Genomic DNA, 21,570 nt, shown 5'->3' with positions numbered 1-21,570 from the left:
AATTAATGTTTTTTTACTCGTGTATTTGGAACAAAGGGTTATTCAGCCTCTAAAATGGATATAGTAGATTTTGAATTTAAATTATATACATTGAATACAGCTTTGTTAACAATAGCGTCGCATATACCCGATGTAATCCTAAAAAACATAAAATTCATTAGTGATGTGCTAAAATGTATGACTGAATTATAAAAGAATAAAAAAATTACCTTTTGCTGAAGTTCGGTTTCGATTCACTTTCAATAGCTTTAACTAAATGTTTATAAGTAGGTAAATCTTCTTTCGAGTAATGATTAATGTGGTATTTGAACATTTTACTATGAAGCGCATCCCTAAAAAACAAATTTTAATATAAATGCACTAACTGTCTATATACCTACATTGAAACAATATTACATTATACGTACCACAATATCCCTTCAATTATTCTAATGACATCACTTGTAGTCATGTTATTGCCGCTCGTTGTCAGTTCCTTACCTCCTTCGTGTAAATGCATTTCAGTTGACAATAAATCATATGAAGGAGTCTAGAAAGAAATGTATTCAAAGTAATCTAATATGATTTATTATTTGTAATACATTTTTTTAGTTGTAAGACGTCCACTGCGGTGGGCGGTAAGACGACCTCACCGGCCTGCGTTCCTAGTTTTCCGACTACACCAAACAAAATCACCTGTCCACCTTATGCTTTAATTCAGTACCTTTAGGCCCCAGCAGCCATTAGTTCTGTACGTTATATGGGCCACTGCACCTTCAACATACGAATCCGCTGGGGTATATCTGTTACTTCCATTCATCTATGAATCTTCTCATTCCTGATTCGATTTCAGTCTCTATTACATCGATTTAATTTAGATTAAATTATAAGTCACTTCAATGTTTGGTTGGACGACTTTGTTTATGTAATTGTATTTTTATAATTACAATCGATACACCAAATCTAATATTTGAAACTGCACAAAACATCAGCTTTTATAGCAGCTATGCTATTTAGCAGGTGCTCTGCTAAATAAACTTTTAAACATTGTTTAAGCTCTTGTACTGCTAAGTAGGCAGTTAATTTGCTATGTAAGCTACTATTGTACTACTAAGCTGCTATGCTATTTATGCCGATTGACTGTTATTATAATAATGACTGTCAAAATATAAAAAAACTAATTCAAGCGATACGGACAAGTTTAGAGTACAATGTAAATAAATATGGTACCTGTTCCCACATTTGTTTCATAAGCATTCGGGGATAACCATCGCGCTGGCCTTTAGAAGATATCGACACAGACATGGATAGATAGAACGGTTGCGGTTTTTCAATATCTAACACGTATGGGGGACTGTCATTAATTCCCTGAAAATATTAAAGACAACCTGTTAAAGATTGTATTATGCTACTTTGTATTTCATGTTATAGCTATTACGATAAATAATACTGAATACAAGTATCTATCTTTGTATCCGGTAAAATAAAGACAATATTTTTTTATAAAAAAATACTAGACCTACGTAATAATAGAATGACTCGATGTACTTCGAGTAATGCCTAAAGTATTATAGTAATTGTAATATATGCCTAAAGTATATAATGTGGAAACTCTTAGTGATATTATTCCTGTGTATTATATTATAGCCACGTAATTTATAGCCACGTAATTTTCTTATCACAAGCACTTCGTAGGGAACAGCTATGCCATTTACGTAACACATCAGTGTTTCATTTCAATTAGGATAGAGAACCCTCTCCTTCCGTAAAATTTTTTACTCTTAAACACCAACTTCTTATTGAGCACGGCTCTATCCTGTTTAAAGTAAGGTATAGATAAGTAAGGAACACAGAATCCATGGCGTAATGCATAGTTGCGCACCCAAATCAAATACATGACTGCACACGTATAAAATATCACTACAGCTACATCAGACAACAAATACAACATATTTAGAGTTTGATGAACTAAGACAACTTATATCACAATTCCACCCTCATTTACATTTCATTCCAATTCCACCATCATTAACTCTAATTGTGGGTAGTCAGAATTAGGTTTTACACACTTTGTTGACCACCGAGCATTTTGCTGACAAGTATACACCATGTAGCTGCCACCCGAACCTTATGAAGGTTTAAGTGGCAGCTATAGGAAGCTCAACCTCAAACAGCCGCTTGCTATTAGGCGAGTCCCAACTGACGCCAAAATAAATGTCTTGTTGACAGACACCAAACCATATGCAACGGCTGAAGAGCAATAGGACTATGGCTCCTCGCCCATGGCGACTTTTTGTAGTGATGTTCGCTGGATTTTTTATATTAGCTTCCAGAACCGGGCCCGCAAACTCATTTCGGCTCTATATTTTGGATTATGGTCACTACATTTTCTTCCAAGATATATCTCCGAAGATACCATAGCAAAGTTATCAGTATTTCTCATAAAATACCTTCCTTTGTCAGTCGTTACACCAATAGAGATACTAAAATAGATGACATATTCATCTATTTTAAAGAATCTATAATGATTTGTTAATAAAATGTTAAATGTTCTTACAGGATGCGAGATCCCTTCTTCTGTTATTATGAATTCTTGGTTGCATTTTTCTATCTTAGTTTTTCGCAAATGCTCGTTGCGGTGATATCGTCGTCGTTCGGTTAAGTCCAAAACTTCACATGACACTACAGTACTGACAGATTTTTTGGGAAAAGATTATTAAATTAAATAGCTGTCCATGTCACAAAAATAATATATGTAGTAATCATAATATAAAAGTAGATCAACGCATATTGAAAGATTGTTTAAAATGTTCATTTTAGTATTAAAAAAGTAACGTAATTTGTTAACAAATTCTGGAGAATTAAGGGAATTGATAAATATACAGTGTAATTTGTTATCGGTGTAAAAGCTTTAAATATGTAGCTCGTTTGCTGTCAATATATGGTAAATCCTATTCTGCTCCTGATTACAACAAATTAAAATTAATTATTGATTACTATTTGTTACTGCATACTTTGTACTGTTCAAAGTTAACATAATACATTTCAATAGAAAGAATAAAATTTCAGAAAATAGATGTAAAAGCTTTAAAACTTTGCTGGCATATGAGCTATACCTTTACCCCTTTAATACTTTTACAACCTATATCCAATCATTCAGTAGATTTATAGCTAACATCAAAATCATATTTTTATTTGTACAAATGTACGTTTATGATACCTTTTGTATCTTTATACCTTAAAGTATGAGATACCTGAGATAGCTTATCGCTAATCTCGCATTTTTCTGTAAGAGCATGTTATTCTAGTTGATACGAGATAACATAATCGTTAATAGATTTCGCTCAGAGACAACAGCGCAGGTGCGCGTCTCTTAAGGGTCATTCAATAGTGTTTCACTACCAAAAATGGGCACTTTGGAGTCGCGAATATTAAGATAGGCCTTAACTCCCTCTAGCTTCAGCGATTCTGACACGGACGATGGCTCGACTGATCTTGAACCCTCGTGAAATCACAACGATGGTTTCAAAGATAGCGTGAACAACGGCATACCTTGGGATGGGCTACTCAAAACCGCATAATACAAGGGACTGTATCAAAATAATTCTCACAGACCAACATAGTAATTTTAGATGGTAGAAAAACTATATAACCCTGTTCTTCCCCCTGAAGCAGGATATCTTGAACGTCCAGAAGTTTAGAGATTTCCCCCAAAACCAATAAAAAGATATTAATCATACGTGAACGTAGCTGGCTCTTGTAGAGTGTAAACAGACATTGTGATCCATTCCACTGATTTCGGCTCAATCATGCCCCACCATGGAGTTATAACTATGTTCATTATGTTTGCTACTCTCTCTCTGTAAGACATTTAAATTCCAAGTCAACACTAGCTATTAACGTTAATCTAAATTAAGTGGATAACAACATTTAGCATCAGATGAATAACATAGCATTAAGAATCGGCAGCGTGAAGCCCGCCACCGGGTGGACTGACGACTTAGTAAGGTTACGGGAAGTCACTGAATGCGGATAACGCAAGGCCGGTCGGATTGTGGCAATCGATGGGGAAGCCCTATGATTTACAGTGGGTCTATCGCGAGACATAATAATGATGATGAAGAATTGATTATAAAAAGTCTACATTTAAGACTTAACAATGATCAGCACTTCAGTAAACAATTAACGTTACTATTGCTAATTGACAAAATTCATTTAAACATATTAATATTCACTTTAGATTATTTACGGCGATCATTCGTATACGTTATGAAAATTTAGCTGTCACACTTGAACGAACGTATGTTATCGCTAGTCGATAACCTGCATGTCTAGACTGCGTTTACACTTGAAGCATCGAGAAAATAATCTTGTTGACAGGCGACTGACTTCGAGTCACGGCTAAAGTGTAACAGGACTATAACTCATGCGTCACGCGACATTAGGTACCCTTCATACTATTCCCGCAGTTATATAAATACCCGTGTAGCTTTGCCAATACAAATCGCCCGCTTAAGTCTCACGGCGCGCGGACCGGTGTCCGTGTACGACGCAGTATCACACGCGTCGGCGACTCAAATCGATACTCTTTTAACATATATATCGATTCAGCTAAAATGTCTTCGTAGAAAAAGATCACACCTTTCTTTGAACACCGAGTAGACAACAATTAGTCAATACAATACGTCAGGCGACGCATCTGGTGTTAATTTTTTTTGTGATTTTTTTTCTGATATTAACCAAAACGGCTAACAGCGTTTACCCCAAATCGAATATAACCAGCCAAAACAAGCATTTCGTAATAGAGTTTCGTGTGGAACGTTCATGCAGTTTACTCTACACAAAAGTCTTATATTTCAATAGGATTTGAGGGATTTTTCTACACCCAAAGTTTTTAACTTCTAAGCCAGAAGAGCTCAATATTATAGAAGCTGATTTTCAGTATAATGGCATCCACCCACTTAAAATATTTCGTTGAGTATTTTTTTTTTGTGATTGTTCACCAATATTGCATGATGGACACTGTCATGCAGGTTGAAGGTGTCTGTTGTTCGACAGTATTATCGAACTACTTACGTCGATGTTAATGTTAACTTTATGCCTTCCACTTTGTTTTAATTTAGCTTGCGGGGTCCACATGCTACCAAAACTGCTATACCACGCCTTAGCTATGCGGGCAGCCGCTCCGTTTGATCGGTCTAACTGCCTCGGCTCCCACCTCTTCTCAAGGCGCGGTACAGCGGTTTCAGTAGCACTATAATAAACAAATAATTAAATATTACAGAACACGGTTACTGTAATACTCACGGTAGCCAGATAAACCTCATTTGATGGTCCGTGTCGTTACAAATTGCTATAATATCCCTAGACAACGAATGGGTTGGTATTATTGGCAGAGTTATATGGTCCTTTGAGAGGTAAACCTGTAATTAGATTAGTAATAAAAATATATTCCCTTTAATCATCCGGGTGATTTGTTATTATTGAAATATCATTAAATTGAAAAAAGGAAGTACCCATTAAACAAGTTATTAAAAAAACTAACAATCTATGAACTTTAGTATAACGACGTTAAAAATTTAGACTTCATTTACGTTATATTTTTAATTAGTACAAAATACAAGAATTAGTACGTGTGTTTTGTTATGAATTAATAAAACAAATAATAAATAAATTTTATAGATGAGCAGTAGTAGCCCAGTGGTAGAGGACTGAGATTTGCGATCGTATGTCGCGGGTTCCATTCTTTAGATATATTCTTATATAATATTTACACTTTGTGCTTTAATTATATGGGATTGCCACTGCTTACAAACAAAGATTGCATATGATGGGCAGTAGCGTCCTCTGCTTACCAAAATATCACACCGATCGTGAACCCTGACCCCCCCTCCCGTCTGCCAAGCATGACGATTATGGTATATTCCCTGTAGATATCTTTGGGGGAAATGTAAGTCTTGTAGTGGGCGTCTATGGGTGGAAACGACGACGGAAACAAATAATTGTTACAATATACGAAATAAGCAAATACGCAAACACCAACTCACAACATTGTTCCTATGAGCCGAACGTATTTTTTTCTCTACATAACCTGGAATATCAAGTCTTGTTTCGATGCAATTTGGTAAACCACCTTCTCCTCGTACCCTTATTTTCACAACGTCGTAACCGAATGAACACATGAATATTGTCTAAAATAACAAAAACTCTACGGTGATGCATTTTTTTAAACCAAAGACTAACTTACAGCGTTTTTCAATATTTTTTGGACATTAAAAACTAAGCCAGTTAAAATGATGGTAAGAAAATTGCATATTTTTAATTTTTTTACTGTTATACTTATTTGTAACAATATTCTGTCAAAAAATGAGAAATAAACCAAGGTCCAAAGAAACCTTTGTCTGAAAAGATCCCAAAAAAAAAATCGGACCGGTTTTTATTGTCACTTACAAAATCTTAACACGGTAGTAGAGCAATTCATTCCCAACCTTTATTATCATTTAAAAATCCTATCAATTCATACTAATAGGATTTCTTACAAATTTTATTAATTTTGCTACTCACAATAGACTCACAATTTTATGAAGTATAGACAAAGGTATAACAAATGAAATAGAAAAATAAACAGCGAAATAAGCCCAAAAAATTATGTTAATTTCATTAAATTTCTCTTACTTGGGAAATGCATAAATATAATATTACTATTTTAAAAACCCTTACCTCGTAAGCAATCATCTCCGTGGGCATAAAAGCGAATGGTATAGCCAATTTGTCCAAAGGCGGCACTTCAGCGAAATATTGCAAGCAACGAAGGGCCGCGTCTGGCATTGGACTGTTCCCACCCAATAAGCGCCATGTTGTGAACACTTCCGTTGGGTTGTATAACCAAATGATCTATAATCCATTTTGAAATACAGAATTTAATTTTATTGAATGAACATACGGTAATGTATTTCATCATTATCGTTTCAGTCGTAATAGGTTTATTCCTGGACATGGATATCCCACGTAAAATTTCAATAAGAACGGTTTGAAACTGCCTGCACCCAGCGTATTCTGACGACCTGAACAAGGTCATGTATTCACCTTGCGGATGAAAGTCATACCACTGTGCTCACCACTCCTTTGTCTCCATTCCATAACCTTACCACCACAGTGCCCATCTTTTCTGTGCGCGTTTTAACCTGCCACTGTCACGTAGCGTATTTACTACCTATTAATGTACAGACTGAATTTCTCAAGGACACCGATCTGTTAAATGGCCCTCGTTAGACGGTGCGGATTTTCTTTTGCGCTTTGCGTATGGATTTATTGTGTTAATTACTATTTAACTTGTAATTTGGCGTGATCTTGCGTTGATTCTTGTTTAATCTGTTACTAGTAGAATTTATCGACAATGATAGTAATTAATAAAAAAAAAAAAACACTACAGAGACATCATAATTGCCTTGTTTCTGATTTTTCAACTTAAAATAAAATGGAGAGGTAAACATGAATGTGAAATTATTAAAAAATAACAGAAAATGGCAGTTGAAAATATCTAATGATTGTATTAAATTACCCGTATTACAGGATCCAAGTTGTTGACGGGGACCCTTCCACAATCTAACACTGCCAAATAATCCTCTTCAAACGGTCGTCTAAGCGGTACTAGTACGCCTTTAGTATTCAAGTGTGCATAAACATTGACAAATATATTCAGTATCCGCTGGTTAGGCATAGTAAGCACGAAGCATAACGTATTAAGACCTTCGTAGCCGTAATTCACGTTCAAGAAAAGAAGATTAGGGTTATCTGGCTAAAAAATATTATCGATAGTAAAATATTATATTTCATATACTTACTGACATTGAATTTAAAAAATACATTTCTATTAAAAAGCAAACAAGACTGTTTCTGAACGGATAGGTAATGATGCAAATACAAGTGACTGTTTACTGCTATTAGGAACTGATACACATTTACTTGGGACAAGAGCTTCTTTTACTCTCCTCTTTGACAACGTTCCAGAGACCCTTCCACATAGCGATGATGATTGAACTTAGTCCGATTAACAAAAAGAAATTTCATACATTAATATATTAGTACCTCTGCTTTTTTTGGTTAGATTTGTAGTCTAGATTTAAAATAAACAAATAACAACTTTATTGTGCACACATTTTCTCAGAAGTATTTACCGTGACGATTCCATTACTCGGAGTCAGTTCTACATAGTTTCTGTGTAAACAAGTATGTCTCATCTCGTATGTAGAAATACCAATTTGAACTTCTATCATGGGGCAATCACAGATTTTCTTCCTACGAATATTCCAAGGCACGTGGACGGCGTATACGCAACCCAGAACAAATATAAACTCCGTCTGTCCCGCCTTAATGCATAGGTCCGGCGTGTAAAGATTCACATCCAATGGTTTATTAGGTCTCACGTCCATTAACGCTTTGTTCAATCTAAAATATTATTAGTACTTGTATCAAACAGAAGAAATGATTATTAAATACCTAAAAAAAATACTTACTCCTTCACGTTTGTAATGTTCCATAGACAATGATTACTCAAAATCATAGGACATTTTACCGAAATCGTTCGTTTCACCTTCAATTAAAATTGAATATTATTCTGTTATATTAGAAAAACATTACAATTTTGAGTAAAAGCTCCTCATATCCCGGGGTGCAAAATCCATGTTAATTACCAATGTAATAGATAGTGACATTTACTCAGTAGAATATCCGTTCCCCGCTGGTTCAATAACCGAATATAATATAAGTCAGAACATTTCCACAATATATCAGCACATTTTTTTCTCAGGGAATTGGAATACAAAAATAGCTAATACTTTGATCATTAATACCGATTTTTCTTATCGTAGTAATACATGCTTTTACCTTCTTTTATTATCGTAATTTTACTACACTATTTATTATTACACCAAAAAGGAGATTAAAAAGTCACGACCATTTGGTTTTCGTTCATTTATTTATTTACTCTGTATTGTACATTAACAAGACATAAAACGATTTGATGACATAGGTAAAATTGAAAACAAAAAGGTCAAATTGTAAACGGAGATTTCTTTCCACCATGCAAAATTGTAAGTGTTGGAAATTGGTGTACATAAGTATAATAAATCACTCGTTACTTATTCCTTGTATTCTGAACCAAATTAAGAGCTTACATAGTGAAGTTTAGGCGACATTTTAAAGAAAAGTTGTAACTTACCTTCATAGTGGGATAAATTCCGTCATACCATATTGTACAAATGGATTTGCGCACCGGTTGAATTTCCTCGATCTCACCGTACGCTGTGCGGAACAGAACCGTATACCTAATGTCTACTTGTCGTGAACCAGCGCCTTTTGGGGTCACTGATATCTTTATCTCGCAATAGTTTGAAGGCTTTAGACTATTCTAAAAATAATATATTAACGAAAATATATTTTATTTCAATTTATCACACGATATGACACTATCATATATGAAGATGTAATTAATTGTAAGAGATATTCACATAATTGTCACCGATAGCCAACTTACCTCAGCGCAGCTGGACTAATATACCTCGAGATACACAGACTTCAAAATCATACGAAATACAATCCATAATAAAAGCATAATGTAACATGCAATACAAACTTACCATTCCGTCACATTTGAAACTTAGAACACGTATGAGGAATGTATTTATACAAAGTATCATAGACAAAGCAAAAGATAAATCAAAAGGAATTAAAAATATTTACTAATATACGAAGATAGTTACTAATATGAACTCTTGTGATTAATTCTATCTATATCTTCTCAGAGATTTGTTTGGCAATATAGAGAACATTAGCTAATGATAAATCCAAAGTTAAATCTTGTATTAAACTTTAACAGCCGATTGGCATTTTGAAGTGGCAGTGGGTCGGCCAGGGTACGCGCAGAACATATGGCTGCTAGGGGCCATGGCCTCTGGAGTGGAAACTACGGAACAGCACGGAAGACGCTAGATGCAAACTTCCTACATATTCTTCTGGACATGTATGAGAAATGCTTATGTCCGGCAGTTAATATCCTGTGGCTTAAATTATGACTCCAAGTAGTATGTAAGCGGTCGCGTCCCTTAGATGGACCGGGCGTAAGGACCCCCAGAGACCAATGGAGAGGGAAATGCTCGGAGTTTCGCTGCGAGATCGAATCAGAAATGAGAAGATTCGCAAAAGAGTCATCGACGTAGATCCAAGAATAGTTTGTTTAAAACGGCAATGTACAGGGCACATCGCTCGTGCGACCTATGGCTGTTAGGGCCGAAAGGTTTTCGAGTGAGGACCACGAGCCTTCTGATCAAGTGGACTGATGACATAGTTAAGGTTACAGGAAGTCGCTAGATCAGACACGCGTAAGACCGGTCATCGTGGCGATTGTGGCAGACCTAAGAACCCCCTGAAAGAGAACTTTTGTATCTTAATAACAGTGTTAAATCAATAATTTTATAAACTTACAATAGCACAATCTATATCAACTTTGTCGCCGTGATAATCATCTCCCATTCCATCAATATCGTAGTACAGTTTAGAGGTAAAAAAACACGAGCCGTAATTATATAGCGTGGCTGTAAATGTAACGTTCTCGCCGACTAGGACGTCGTTGAAGTTTTTTGTCTTCGGGATTACCTTAATATGAAAAAAAATATATGGTCAAAATTACTTTAACTTACGGTACGAATGCAGAGAAAACAGTATAAAGAGTGATTATAGCTTTAAAGGGGTGAATGTATGGCTAATTTGATTTCAATCAATGTGTTTAATTAAAAGTGGAGCTGGGCAGGTTACGTATCGAGGTTCGCTGATAACAGGTGGACACAAAGACTTATAAAATGAACGGGACCACGAGGTACCAGAGCGATAGTCAGACCTAATGACAGATGGGCTGACGAGATCGTAGCTACGACAGGTTACGGGTGGGTCTAATTTGCCAAAGATAAAGAAAAATGGACAGCCTTGAAAGAGGCTTTTACCGCGAGGTGATCCATACAAGTTTAATATAAAATTAATAAAACTATTATCTATAAAATTACTAATTTTAAGTCATTTGTATGCAATGAAAAAGAAAGATTTATTATTATTACATCGTATCCTAAAATTAATGTTAGAAATAATAAGTAAGGTAATGTGAATGAAATAAGAAAAAGTGCTCACAAATTTGAATGTAGTAAACATATTAAAGTTAATTATTGTTTAGTGTCTATCCCTGCAAACTTTGTACAGTCACAAATAATTGACATGTCAAATTCCAATAAAAATATATATTTTAGATTAAAAGTTAAAGCTTTAAAACTTTGTAGACAACTTTTATACATATTTAATGGAATCAGGCGTTATCTTACGGAAATCCATCCTATGTAAAAAAATGACCAATATTTAGCCACGAATTACACAACTGCCACCGTTCAATCACTCAACACGTGTTTCACCCCTCCACGGGGCATCTTCAGGAGTTATGTTACATCGATTAGTTTAATCGCGCTGGCGGGCGTTGCATTTTGTTGCACGACTACCACTGCATGTGCGGAAGTGGCAAAATATTGGTCCTTTTCTTACTTAACTGTTATATATTCACTCTTTTAAAGAGTAATTGGTTATTGGTAAATAACCAATTACTCTATATACTGCAGTCAATTTGCGTAGTGTTTTTTTTAAAGTTTACAATACAGTTTGAGTACTTAAAATAGCTTGAAGTAAATGACATTATATTTCATTTCTAAATACAGCGAGCGAAAATATGTGCAGAATTTTACGTTATAATTCTTAAACTCATTTCTACAGTTCTTATGATAGTTTATAAAAACACACCTAAATTATAAAAAAAAACTTTAAACATGACGCAAAAAATCCCTTAGAAGTAATTTAATCATAAAATCTTAGACTCCACCTTTTTATTAAAAAAAATAACAAAATCGAAAAGATAACTTACTCGTAAATCCGGTAGCTCCGAAAATCCATTGATATTAATAAATATTTCTGATGGATCGCCAATTGGTCTAAAAAAGTTAATGAATATTTAGACAATCTAATGGTATATTAGCAGATTATACCTTAACACATCTTTTAAACATATTTAAGTTCTTTATACATATGTCTAATACTATACTGTACTTAGCATTTGTAATTAAAGTAATGCGACCGTTTATTTATTAAAATATAATTTAACATACTTCCCATCGATCAGGCAAATGCATGTACAGCATATAGTGGTTCCGTATATTTTATTTGGCACCTTAGGGAAGAACCACCAATGGTACCGGACTATTTCTCTTGGAGGGAGAACTATAGCACCGCCGTTGTCTGCTCCTAGCCAATCTGCGTTGTTAAGAACTCTCATGCTGTAAAATCACAATAAAATTAAAAATCCCCTAATTCAAAAACCAAATAAATCAGATAATTGTACATAAGCAGAACTCCTAGGGCTATTAATATATTAGATTAGAAAATAAACGAGTATAAGATTTATATACAGTTATGGATAGTTCACTTAGCAACAGGTGATGACACCTGCTCGACAGCTGGTAAGAAAATCATACCACTAGGCAAAGAGTTTTTACTGGTTAAAATTACTTGAAACTCAGGATGCATTTGGAACTTCTTTAGTATTATTTTAAGTTGAATGATGTCAATTAAAACTTTTCTAGCATTTCTCCCTTGACGTACAATTCTATACACTATAAAAATTAATAATCCAAAGACGGAATTAATGTGAATAATTAAAAATATAAGGCTAGTTACTTAAAAAAAAGTTCATAAAAACAATTTATCAAATTCATTAAAACATGACCTAACGTTATGGCTTTTTCAAATCTTTGTGACACTTATCAATATTAGTGAACGTGAGGATACAAGATTAATAAATACAAAAACAAAATTGTTATCTTTGTATTTCATACATGATATTTTAATTTTGGTGTTTTTTTACTGTTAAAGGTAATTAATGTAGATATTCGTTACGATGTTGACTAGTAAAAAAATACTGGTTGTAACGTGTTGTTTATGTACCCCTGCAAAGTTTATTATAAAAGTAAAATAATGAAATCATTCTACTAACTGAATTTCCATTCTAGTCAAATTGTGAAGATAGGCAGTGCAGTAATTAGTACATCCAGTAATTGTAGGTGGAAACTCGTACATGGCGTGAACAGACGGGTCGTAGCCATGGGACATCACGTCTATTTGACTCCCCTCTGCATTACCACATAGGGAAACCCTCGCCTAATATTAACAAAATATTTTTCTTTTTTAAATATTTCATTAAAACACTAATCACCCCGATCATACGTAGACAATGTTCGGAGACAACTACAAAAGTTATGTCAATGCAGATCAATTAAAAATAAATTCATTCATTATACAGACCGCATTGACGCAACCGTGGACAGAGAAAAACACTAGTCACTGGAGGTACTTCAATTAATATTATCAGCAAAATCTACAGTTTACAGAAAGCAACATGTAATAAAAATTTTAGAGTGATTAACTCTGTGTTTGGCACTAATTGGTGTAACATAACTCCTGAAGATGCCCCGTGGAGGGGTGAAACACGTGTTGAGTGATTTGACGGTAGTTGTGTAGTTCGCATTGTTTGCCGCATGCGCATTTGTCAGCGGGCTGGCGGGCGGTGCACTTTGTTGCAAGACTACCACTGCATGTGCGGAAGTGGCTAAATATTGGTCCTTTTCTTACTCAGGATGGCATTCCGCAAGGTGACGCCTGATTCCATTAAATATGCTAAATAGGCAGGTTTAATTATCTAAGTTATGTAACTGTTCTATATAAAAAATATGTACATATTCATCATTAACATGTCAACCGATAGACGCCCACTGCTAAGGAAAGGTTTTTCCCAAAAAATCACTACAATGACCGGTCTGGCGCTGCCCGCGTCTAGCGACTTTCCACGGACTTGACCATGTCCTCAATCCACTTAGTGGTGGACCTGCCCACACCGGGCTAGAGGTCGCTCCTTGAGAAGCTTTCAGCCCCAAAGGCGCTCCGGTTGCACGAGTAATGAGCTCTGCTAACCGCCACTTCAAACGCCTACTATTTTCGAAATTACCTTATGGGCTCTATTTATATTTAAATCCCACGACTCGTAATATTCGCCAAACGACATCGGTTCCAGGGCCACCGATATTATCTGCCAACCGCGTCCCTGCACTATACCGCACATTGGCATAACGACAAAGTTTCTGCAAATATTAACAAATAGAATATAATTATCAAACTGTCTTTACAAAGAGGGCACATCATTTAGCATAATCTCTCTCTATCACTAAGGTAACGTCATTTAGTCTGCAGCATTCATAGCTCGATCATCACATAATCTAATGTATCCATTTATAGATTCACGGTCTCAATACAAGTTTCATTCAATTATTATAGCGTGCCAGCGCAGTTGATCCATATCATCTCGCTAATCTAATATGTAGCCTATAATATTGACTTTATCAGACGATTCTGATCTAGATCTCATGCTATATAGGACGACTTTATCAATGTGATACGAAACCTTCACCAATTCACCAAGGGACGACACCTATGTATGTATTATGTATATATGATTATTCCCGCAATGTACGAAATAAAATACTTATTTTTTAGAGAAATAATCGTTGGGTAAGAGAGTAAATCAACAAACAAAGCCATCATTACAAACACACGTATAAAATATATAAAATGTGTTATTTTTAGTAATAAATGGAAAAGAAACATAGTAACTACATCTTACGTTTTAAACGGCGCTTGAAATTTAAAATACATCGGTATCTCCAACTTATTCGAAAGCATAAAGTTTGTGAAGGTCGTCCTTGCTGGTACTGTTGGCGGTAAAGTTACCTAAAGCATGTTTACACAATTACTTTTAAGAAAATATATTTTACTTACTAGCTTGTAAACACGGAAGCACAATTTAGATTATATGACAGGAATCTTGTCATTTTATTGGGTAAAGAACATTGCATGTTTTCAAAAAATTAATGAAATGTTACATCTGCAGTCAGAGGGTTATAAAAAATGAAGTTTAAGGTGTAGATTACTTTAGGAGTCGGGAATGGTTCTCCATACTATTATTGCTCGTATTGATATAATTACACGCCTATTTATCCACCAGTGGAAATAACACCGTGAAGGGTTCCCATAGGCGCGTGTCGACGTTTGTCAACGCGGTGTCCTGTTGCCCTTTAAGCTTTACTTGAAGTTCTCTTGTCTTTATAAGTAATGACAGTCGGGACTCGCAGGCTAGCAATTGGGTGACTGTTTGTTGCATTAAGTAGTATCTATACTGAATTATCATTATCTGACGATCGAATCATGCTCTATAACCAATAAAATCGATCCTAATAATCCGTTGTATATCTTCTAGACCTGCAGAAATTAATGATTCACTAATTTCTTGTCGTGAAAGGACTGCACCTTATTTATTTACAGATATTTCTTTATTTATTTAAACATATATACAAAGTGTCTATAACATCGAACTTGACTTCGAAAGTATCATCTACCAGGTATCCGTTTGGTATATTTTTCTTAATATTTCACAGATTAAAGAAGGAATTACTATATACAATACATACTTCGATAGGACAATCCCAAGCTGAGGTCCATTCAGTGCACGGAGACCAAGTGTTACCTATGCACGGTATGCGAAACCATGTGTGTTTAAACTTAACGTCATCATCCGTTGCAATTTTATGTTGATAGTCGCCGCAAAGCAAGTAGCCGTATGCGTCGTTTCCAATTTTCGGTCTATGAAACGTATATTTAACATTATTACTTTCTATATTTGGTATGCCTTGCTAACCTAACTTTATTTTAATACATTGACAAGTAGATTGGGCAGGTCTGTCCCTAGCCAGGAAACTCGCGGAACAGACTGCCGCTGAGGCCTTAAAGTTCTAGACAGATGACCATCCGCAACGAAGGACGCCCCCCTATAGAGATGGAATGTCGATATGTTAAGGTCGACGGAAGATGCCAGATGCAAGCAGCTTCCTACTGGTTCTATGAAAATCTATGATGAAAACGTATGTCTACCAATAGAAGACATTTTACAAAAGAAACCGAAGAACAAATCGTTTATATGCGGACAGTTTTTTAGTATATTTTTTTATTATAATTGCCGATGGCTAAATTGAAAACTACATTTATTATAACCTATCTATGTACTATGTATCTATGGATTGACTCGTCATGACGTCTCTGGAATCACAAGGCTTAGATAATTGAAATTTGGTAGAAATATTTCTTTTGCTAAGTGGACTTCAGAACGGAACGAATTTTATGAAATTCTACTCGCAAAGGTGGATGGAAGGGCTTTCATTAAAAAATGAATATCTACAAACATATTTATATATACATAGGACAAGTTTTATACTTGTCCCGAACATTTTTTTTGGTATGTTAAAAATTAACAAAATAAGGTTTTATGAAATAACACCCATAAAAAAGTGTAGGTCACGCGAAGCGTGCAGAGGACAATTAGTTATAATACCTATTGCACTTCATTACAATTACTTCTTATTTATAGCATAAGCATGATTACTCTATCAAGTTATATATCGTTAAACGTATTATTTGCTAGATGTAATGTATTGCGCATTACGTAACACAACATTTTATTCTAATAAGCGGCATACTGACGCAAATTATAACATTCTTACGATAATTTACCTGAACCGAATGGTAAACAATCTGGATTCATTAGATGGAATAAGTGCGTCAATTGGATCCACCATGAATATGTTATCGGGATCTGTAAATAATATAAATTAAAAAAAATGTTTGAGCCTATATCAAAATGTTTTTATAAGCAGGGTTCTCTATCATGATTGAGATGAGACATTGTTATGTGAAGTAAATTTTAGGGTTGTTTGATACGAAGTGCATACATTACTATTTATATATCTGTGGGAATAACATCGTAAAGAGTTCCGTCGATACTGTAATAATAATAATGCTTTAGAGTAGCTCTTCTTTCTTTTCTACTTCATTCCTGTATAAGAATATATCCCGGCGAGTAAAAATCCTATCGGTCATTTTAGGGTGCGTTTGCCTTAACAATCGAAGAGGTTTCACCTAATTTGGTAAGACTTTTGTAGGTATATCAGCCTGTGTCGAAGTTCTCCAGGCAATTATCGAGCATCGCTACCTTAACCATGTTTAAGCAAAGCACTCTCTGCGCCCTGCCCCCTCGAACTTGTAGTATATGCAAATGCCTTTTGGGCACCAGTGTAAGCTAGGTCAAAAAAATACCACCTAAGAACCAGACCATTTTACACTGGTTAAATTGGAAATCTGTATGGGGGAATAATATCACGCTGTGGATATCTTACGACCTAAATTAGTAGGTTGACTACTCTAACCTGGTATCCACTGAATATATCCTTCGACAAGTTCATGATTAGTAACACAAAGCGTCTGTGAAATATTCATGCCGGTGTCTATAACGCTTCCCATGCCAAAGTCGAGATATCGTTCAAATACAGATGCTGAGGGTATGTAAGTCAAACGATTAAGACTGTTCTCCATTAAGTGACTGTAACGGCTTTTGCGTTTCCAATGTTTTTCGAATATGTGATCGTCGACGTTATACGTAACGTTGCCGGCTAACGTCACAGTTGCAACGACGTTTACAAATAAAGGCTCCTAAAAGTTTAAAAAAAATATCTTTCATTTCGTTAGAAATTTCGTACCTTTGAAAAAGATGGAAAAGAAAACAATTTGTTACTAGTTACTTGATTGCATTTTAAAATTTTCAACAATTCTTAAGAAAAATTTCTACTTTTCCATTAGACGGACGCAAATATCACTAGTCACGAACTAGCGCGTTTATATCATTCTTTTTGGGTGAAACTTTATTTACATTGTGATCATCATTTCAGCCATAGGACGTCTACTATCGGAAAAATGCTTTCTCTTAGATGTGCAATATCATCGGTTGAAAGAACCCTGCATCCAGCATCTGTCGGCGACCTTTAGGTCTTTGACGTTGGACCTGGTTATCATAGTCATCTGTACATCTTGTCGGCGTACATCTTTCGCTTCGCTTCCCGGTTCATGGTCTCTACTTCAGAATCTTAGGCTCCAATGGCCATCTATTTTGCGCGCTATGTAGCCTGCACGCTACTATTTAAACATGCCAATCCTACTATAATACATAATATAGTTGAACTAAAAGCCAATTATAAACCTTAACTTATATATAGTATTAGATTACAAATACTCGTATTTTAGTGGCCGCTGCTAAAACGCTGGTTTAGAATTTTAGGACTAATAAAAATTGTAATAATTTGTAGAACTTTTTTAACATCGAGGAAGGCTCATGTAAAGAAATAATCATTACCTGATTTAACACTAAAAAAACTAATTCAGCGGTGTAAACACCAAGAGCTGTACCAGTGAAAGCGATAGTAGTAGTAATAATTTCAAAAGCTCTTATCAATCCGCAGTTGCCGGTCGAAATCTGTAATAATTTTGATTTAGTTTATATATCACCGAACACGATTACAATCAGCATTTTATTTCAGGAATGGTCAATGATAAACATATACAAATCATAACAATGTGAAGTATGTTACAAAAATTTTAATATTTGAAATCAAGGTATGTAAACTCCTTAAAGGTCGTATATTTTGGCGAGCTTTTTTTTCAGTGGAGAATATCTAGATGCCAGACTATCTGCTAAAACTCAGTTTTTTTTGACGCTTTTTTCAAATACTATAGCGTTTTGTAAATGACTGTCGTTTCAACAGCGTCGATCTTGTTCCTTGATGTCTTAGAATAAACCTGAACCTTCCCACTTGTCTTTATAAAATGCGTGTAAAGTTCAACCATCCGCCACCCGCAATGCAAAAATTACCATTGCTGCTGTGACATTACGCACTAGATTATAAAATACAGTATTGCATTTAGCACGACGCTTGATGCAGGCAGCACAAGACCCTTGCTGTAGGTGCCTATCATCTTATGTGATGATGATAAAACGTCAGCGAGATATCAGGCTAAATTCGGTTCTGATAGCTTTATTCACCATAATATATCTATTATAATACAAGCACCGTGAGCTGTCAACACTACAAAATCGAACACAGTCAAAAACCGAATGTTTACTCTTCTGCCGACGTGCCACATTAAATGACAGGAACTACGCCAAATATTAAAACTCATTGCGTACTGAATAGTGTATTATTTTGTAAATTAATACTTACTTGAAAGAAACCTTGGCCGCTGTATGGAATAAGCCATTGATAAGTAGTGTCGACATCAGTCTTATTGACAATGTTGATTGTATCTTTTCTTTGGTCCGATACATTTTTACAAATCTTGAACGTAATTTTTTTCTTGCTCAATGATACTTTGGGCCCTGTAGGGAATTTTTTTGTCATTAAAGTTTTTCTTGACCATTCGGAGTAAAGATTTTCTCTACCCTAAATAAAATGTACGTGTGCGAGGAAAGCCGAATGGCTGTTCCAAGCGGAATACTTGTATGGAAAAATTATAATGTGTAATTCTTTATACACACTTGGAAATAATATCACAAAGGTTTCGGACAACACTGGGGTGTATCGCAATGCATGCCAATTGTTGTGGTGACGTTTATGATCGTAGCGTCTTGAAGGTGAGTCGCATATTAGACAAGATGGTTGTTCTAAGGAAGTCGACTACGATCAGGTCTGTAGATTAACAGTTGTACGAAAGGCATGTAGCTTCTGGTGTGGGTGCTACAAGCCTCTGGGCGGGCGGATCTTACTGTAACGTAATTTCTACGCCAAATATTAATATCAATATCAACTTAGATCGTTTGAATTTATAGCTTTACTTTTTTGGATACAGAGAACCTTAGGAATAGAGAGAGAGGTGCTCTATCCTAAATAAAATAAAGGCTTATGTGAAGTAAACCGCTTGATTGTTCTATATGAAACGCTATTACGGATTAATGTTTTGTCAGAGTTAAATGGCCCTATTTATATGCAGGAATAATATTGAGGTTTCCCACAGTCGTGTAGCGTATTAGTTAGTCATGTTGCACCTCAGTCGTTGCTCGAAGTCCGTCGTCTGACAGCAAGCCAATTATTCTGTCGATGTAAGGAACTCGTGATTCAGCAATTGGACGATAAAATGGTTCAATATCGGTTGTTACAATTTTTAGCTGGCATGACGCAAAAGCAGCTTAGCTTAGACTTCTTTAAACGAGTTTAACATTCAGATTCTCGATAGTTCGTATATAGTTTTATACGTATGCAGTTTGTATGTAGTGTTATATGTATGTAGATAGTTTTATCGGATAATTGCGAAAATATCTGCAGATTATATTACTATGTCCCCGAAAGTTATTAATGAAAGAAATGGCTGAACAAAGCCCTGCAAACATCTCTCAGTAGGAAAAAAAAATTTCCCTTTGCCAGTATTTATTGGCTAAACGAGACATCTCAAGATTTGAAATACAAATTTCTTTTTAGACATATTTTGAATGTACAATAAATATAAAGTAATACTTATATATATATAAGTATTACTTTATATAGTATACTTTTCAACTTGTTTTTTTATTTTTTATTCTTTCTTTTAATTAAAATTCTTCATTTAATTAAAAACATTTCTGTAATAAGAGTTAATCGATCCAATAAACTTGTATTCTCAAAAAATCGAGTAATAACAACTGCTTTGTAAAATAAATTTAAAAGAAATTATTTGCCTTTTTAATATACGGCATAGCGTCTATTTTTGAAATTTTAACCCGAAAGTATCTAATGAACTTAAACCTTCTACTTTTATGTTTACTTTTACTTCCTCTGCCTTCTATAACTAAAATAACGATGTATAAAAATAATATACTTGCCAAAACAACTTCCCGTAACCGTTAATCTATAACTATTTCCATAATTATCGTCAACGATATAATATTCCGTATACGAAAGTCCAACCACATTAGGTTTATAAGTAATGCTTACTTCAGCACATTCTTGTGGTTTTACAGGGATCGAAGTGATCGCAACTTTAAAAACTTGATCTATGGTATTTAATACATACAAAAGCGATACTCTGTACGTAAGATGCCGCTAAAAGATATAAAAGGATTATAAAAAAGTAGGAAAATAAATTCTGTATTTATGATCGAAATCAAACGGAAATGTTAAACGTTTTCAGTTAAATAAAATTGACATCTTTACATTATTTAAATTTTGAGATTATATGCGTAATATTTTTTAGAAGAAAGTTTGTATATTGAAATAGGTCACTCACATTTGTTGTGTTTTGTATTAAAACACATTTTTCCGCAACAGTATCAACAGCAATACTTCCAAAGTCTACAAATTTAATTTCAGAAACACTTTCATCAGACAAATTCTGCATTTGTACTATCAAGAAAGATAATATTTTATTTAAATACCTGTTTATATTTCAGTGAAGCTTGAAACATGTAAACATTTGACATTTAATGTTGGTAAAAAAAAATAACTATTGTAAGTTTTTATTGCCGGTATTTATTAACATTAGTTATTACAATAAAATAAATAAATTACAACCGTTTAATGTTAAACAAAAAACATAACCATTGTATGT

The 21,570-nt window shown here is 34.7% G+C and overlaps 1 protein-coding gene across 1 annotated transcript; it reads right to left on the bottom strand.

The window, feature by feature from the left end:
* Positions 1–38: 38 nt before the first annotated feature.
* LOC137930575 (uncharacterized) lies at positions 39–21,360 on the bottom strand. Its single transcript, XM_068773867.1, has 26 exons — positions 21,250–21,360; positions 20,846–21,065; positions 19,215–19,369; positions 18,350–18,469; positions 17,370–17,652; positions 16,678–16,759; positions 15,582–15,753; positions 14,738–14,844; positions 14,066–14,198; positions 13,058–13,221; positions 12,174–12,341; positions 11,933–11,999; positions 10,462–10,632; positions 9,200–9,388; positions 8,496–8,572; positions 8,157–8,427; positions 7,541–7,777; positions 6,700–6,873; positions 6,027–6,170; positions 5,287–5,402; positions 3,720–3,839; positions 2,537–2,669; positions 1,210–1,347; positions 408–529; positions 210–332; positions 39–138 (listed from the first exon to the last, which is right to left on the bottom strand). The coding sequence occupies exons 1-26, from the start codon at positions 21,358–21,360 to the stop codon at positions 39–41; spliced, it is 3,897 nt and encodes a 1,298-aa protein (XP_068629968.1).
* Between the last annotated feature and the right edge of the window lie 210 nt (positions 21,361–21,570).

The sequence above is a fragment of the Battus philenor genome, unplaced genomic scaffold, assembly GCF_028537555.1.
Source record: "Battus philenor isolate CCGP_79_NKW_IND1 unplaced genomic scaffold, ilBatPhil1.0.hap1 SCAF_6, whole genome shotgun sequence".
NCBI lineage: Eukaryota > Metazoa > Arthropoda > Insecta > Lepidoptera > Papilionidae > Battus > Battus philenor.
This window is presented reverse-complemented; position numbering and strand designations above follow the sequence as displayed.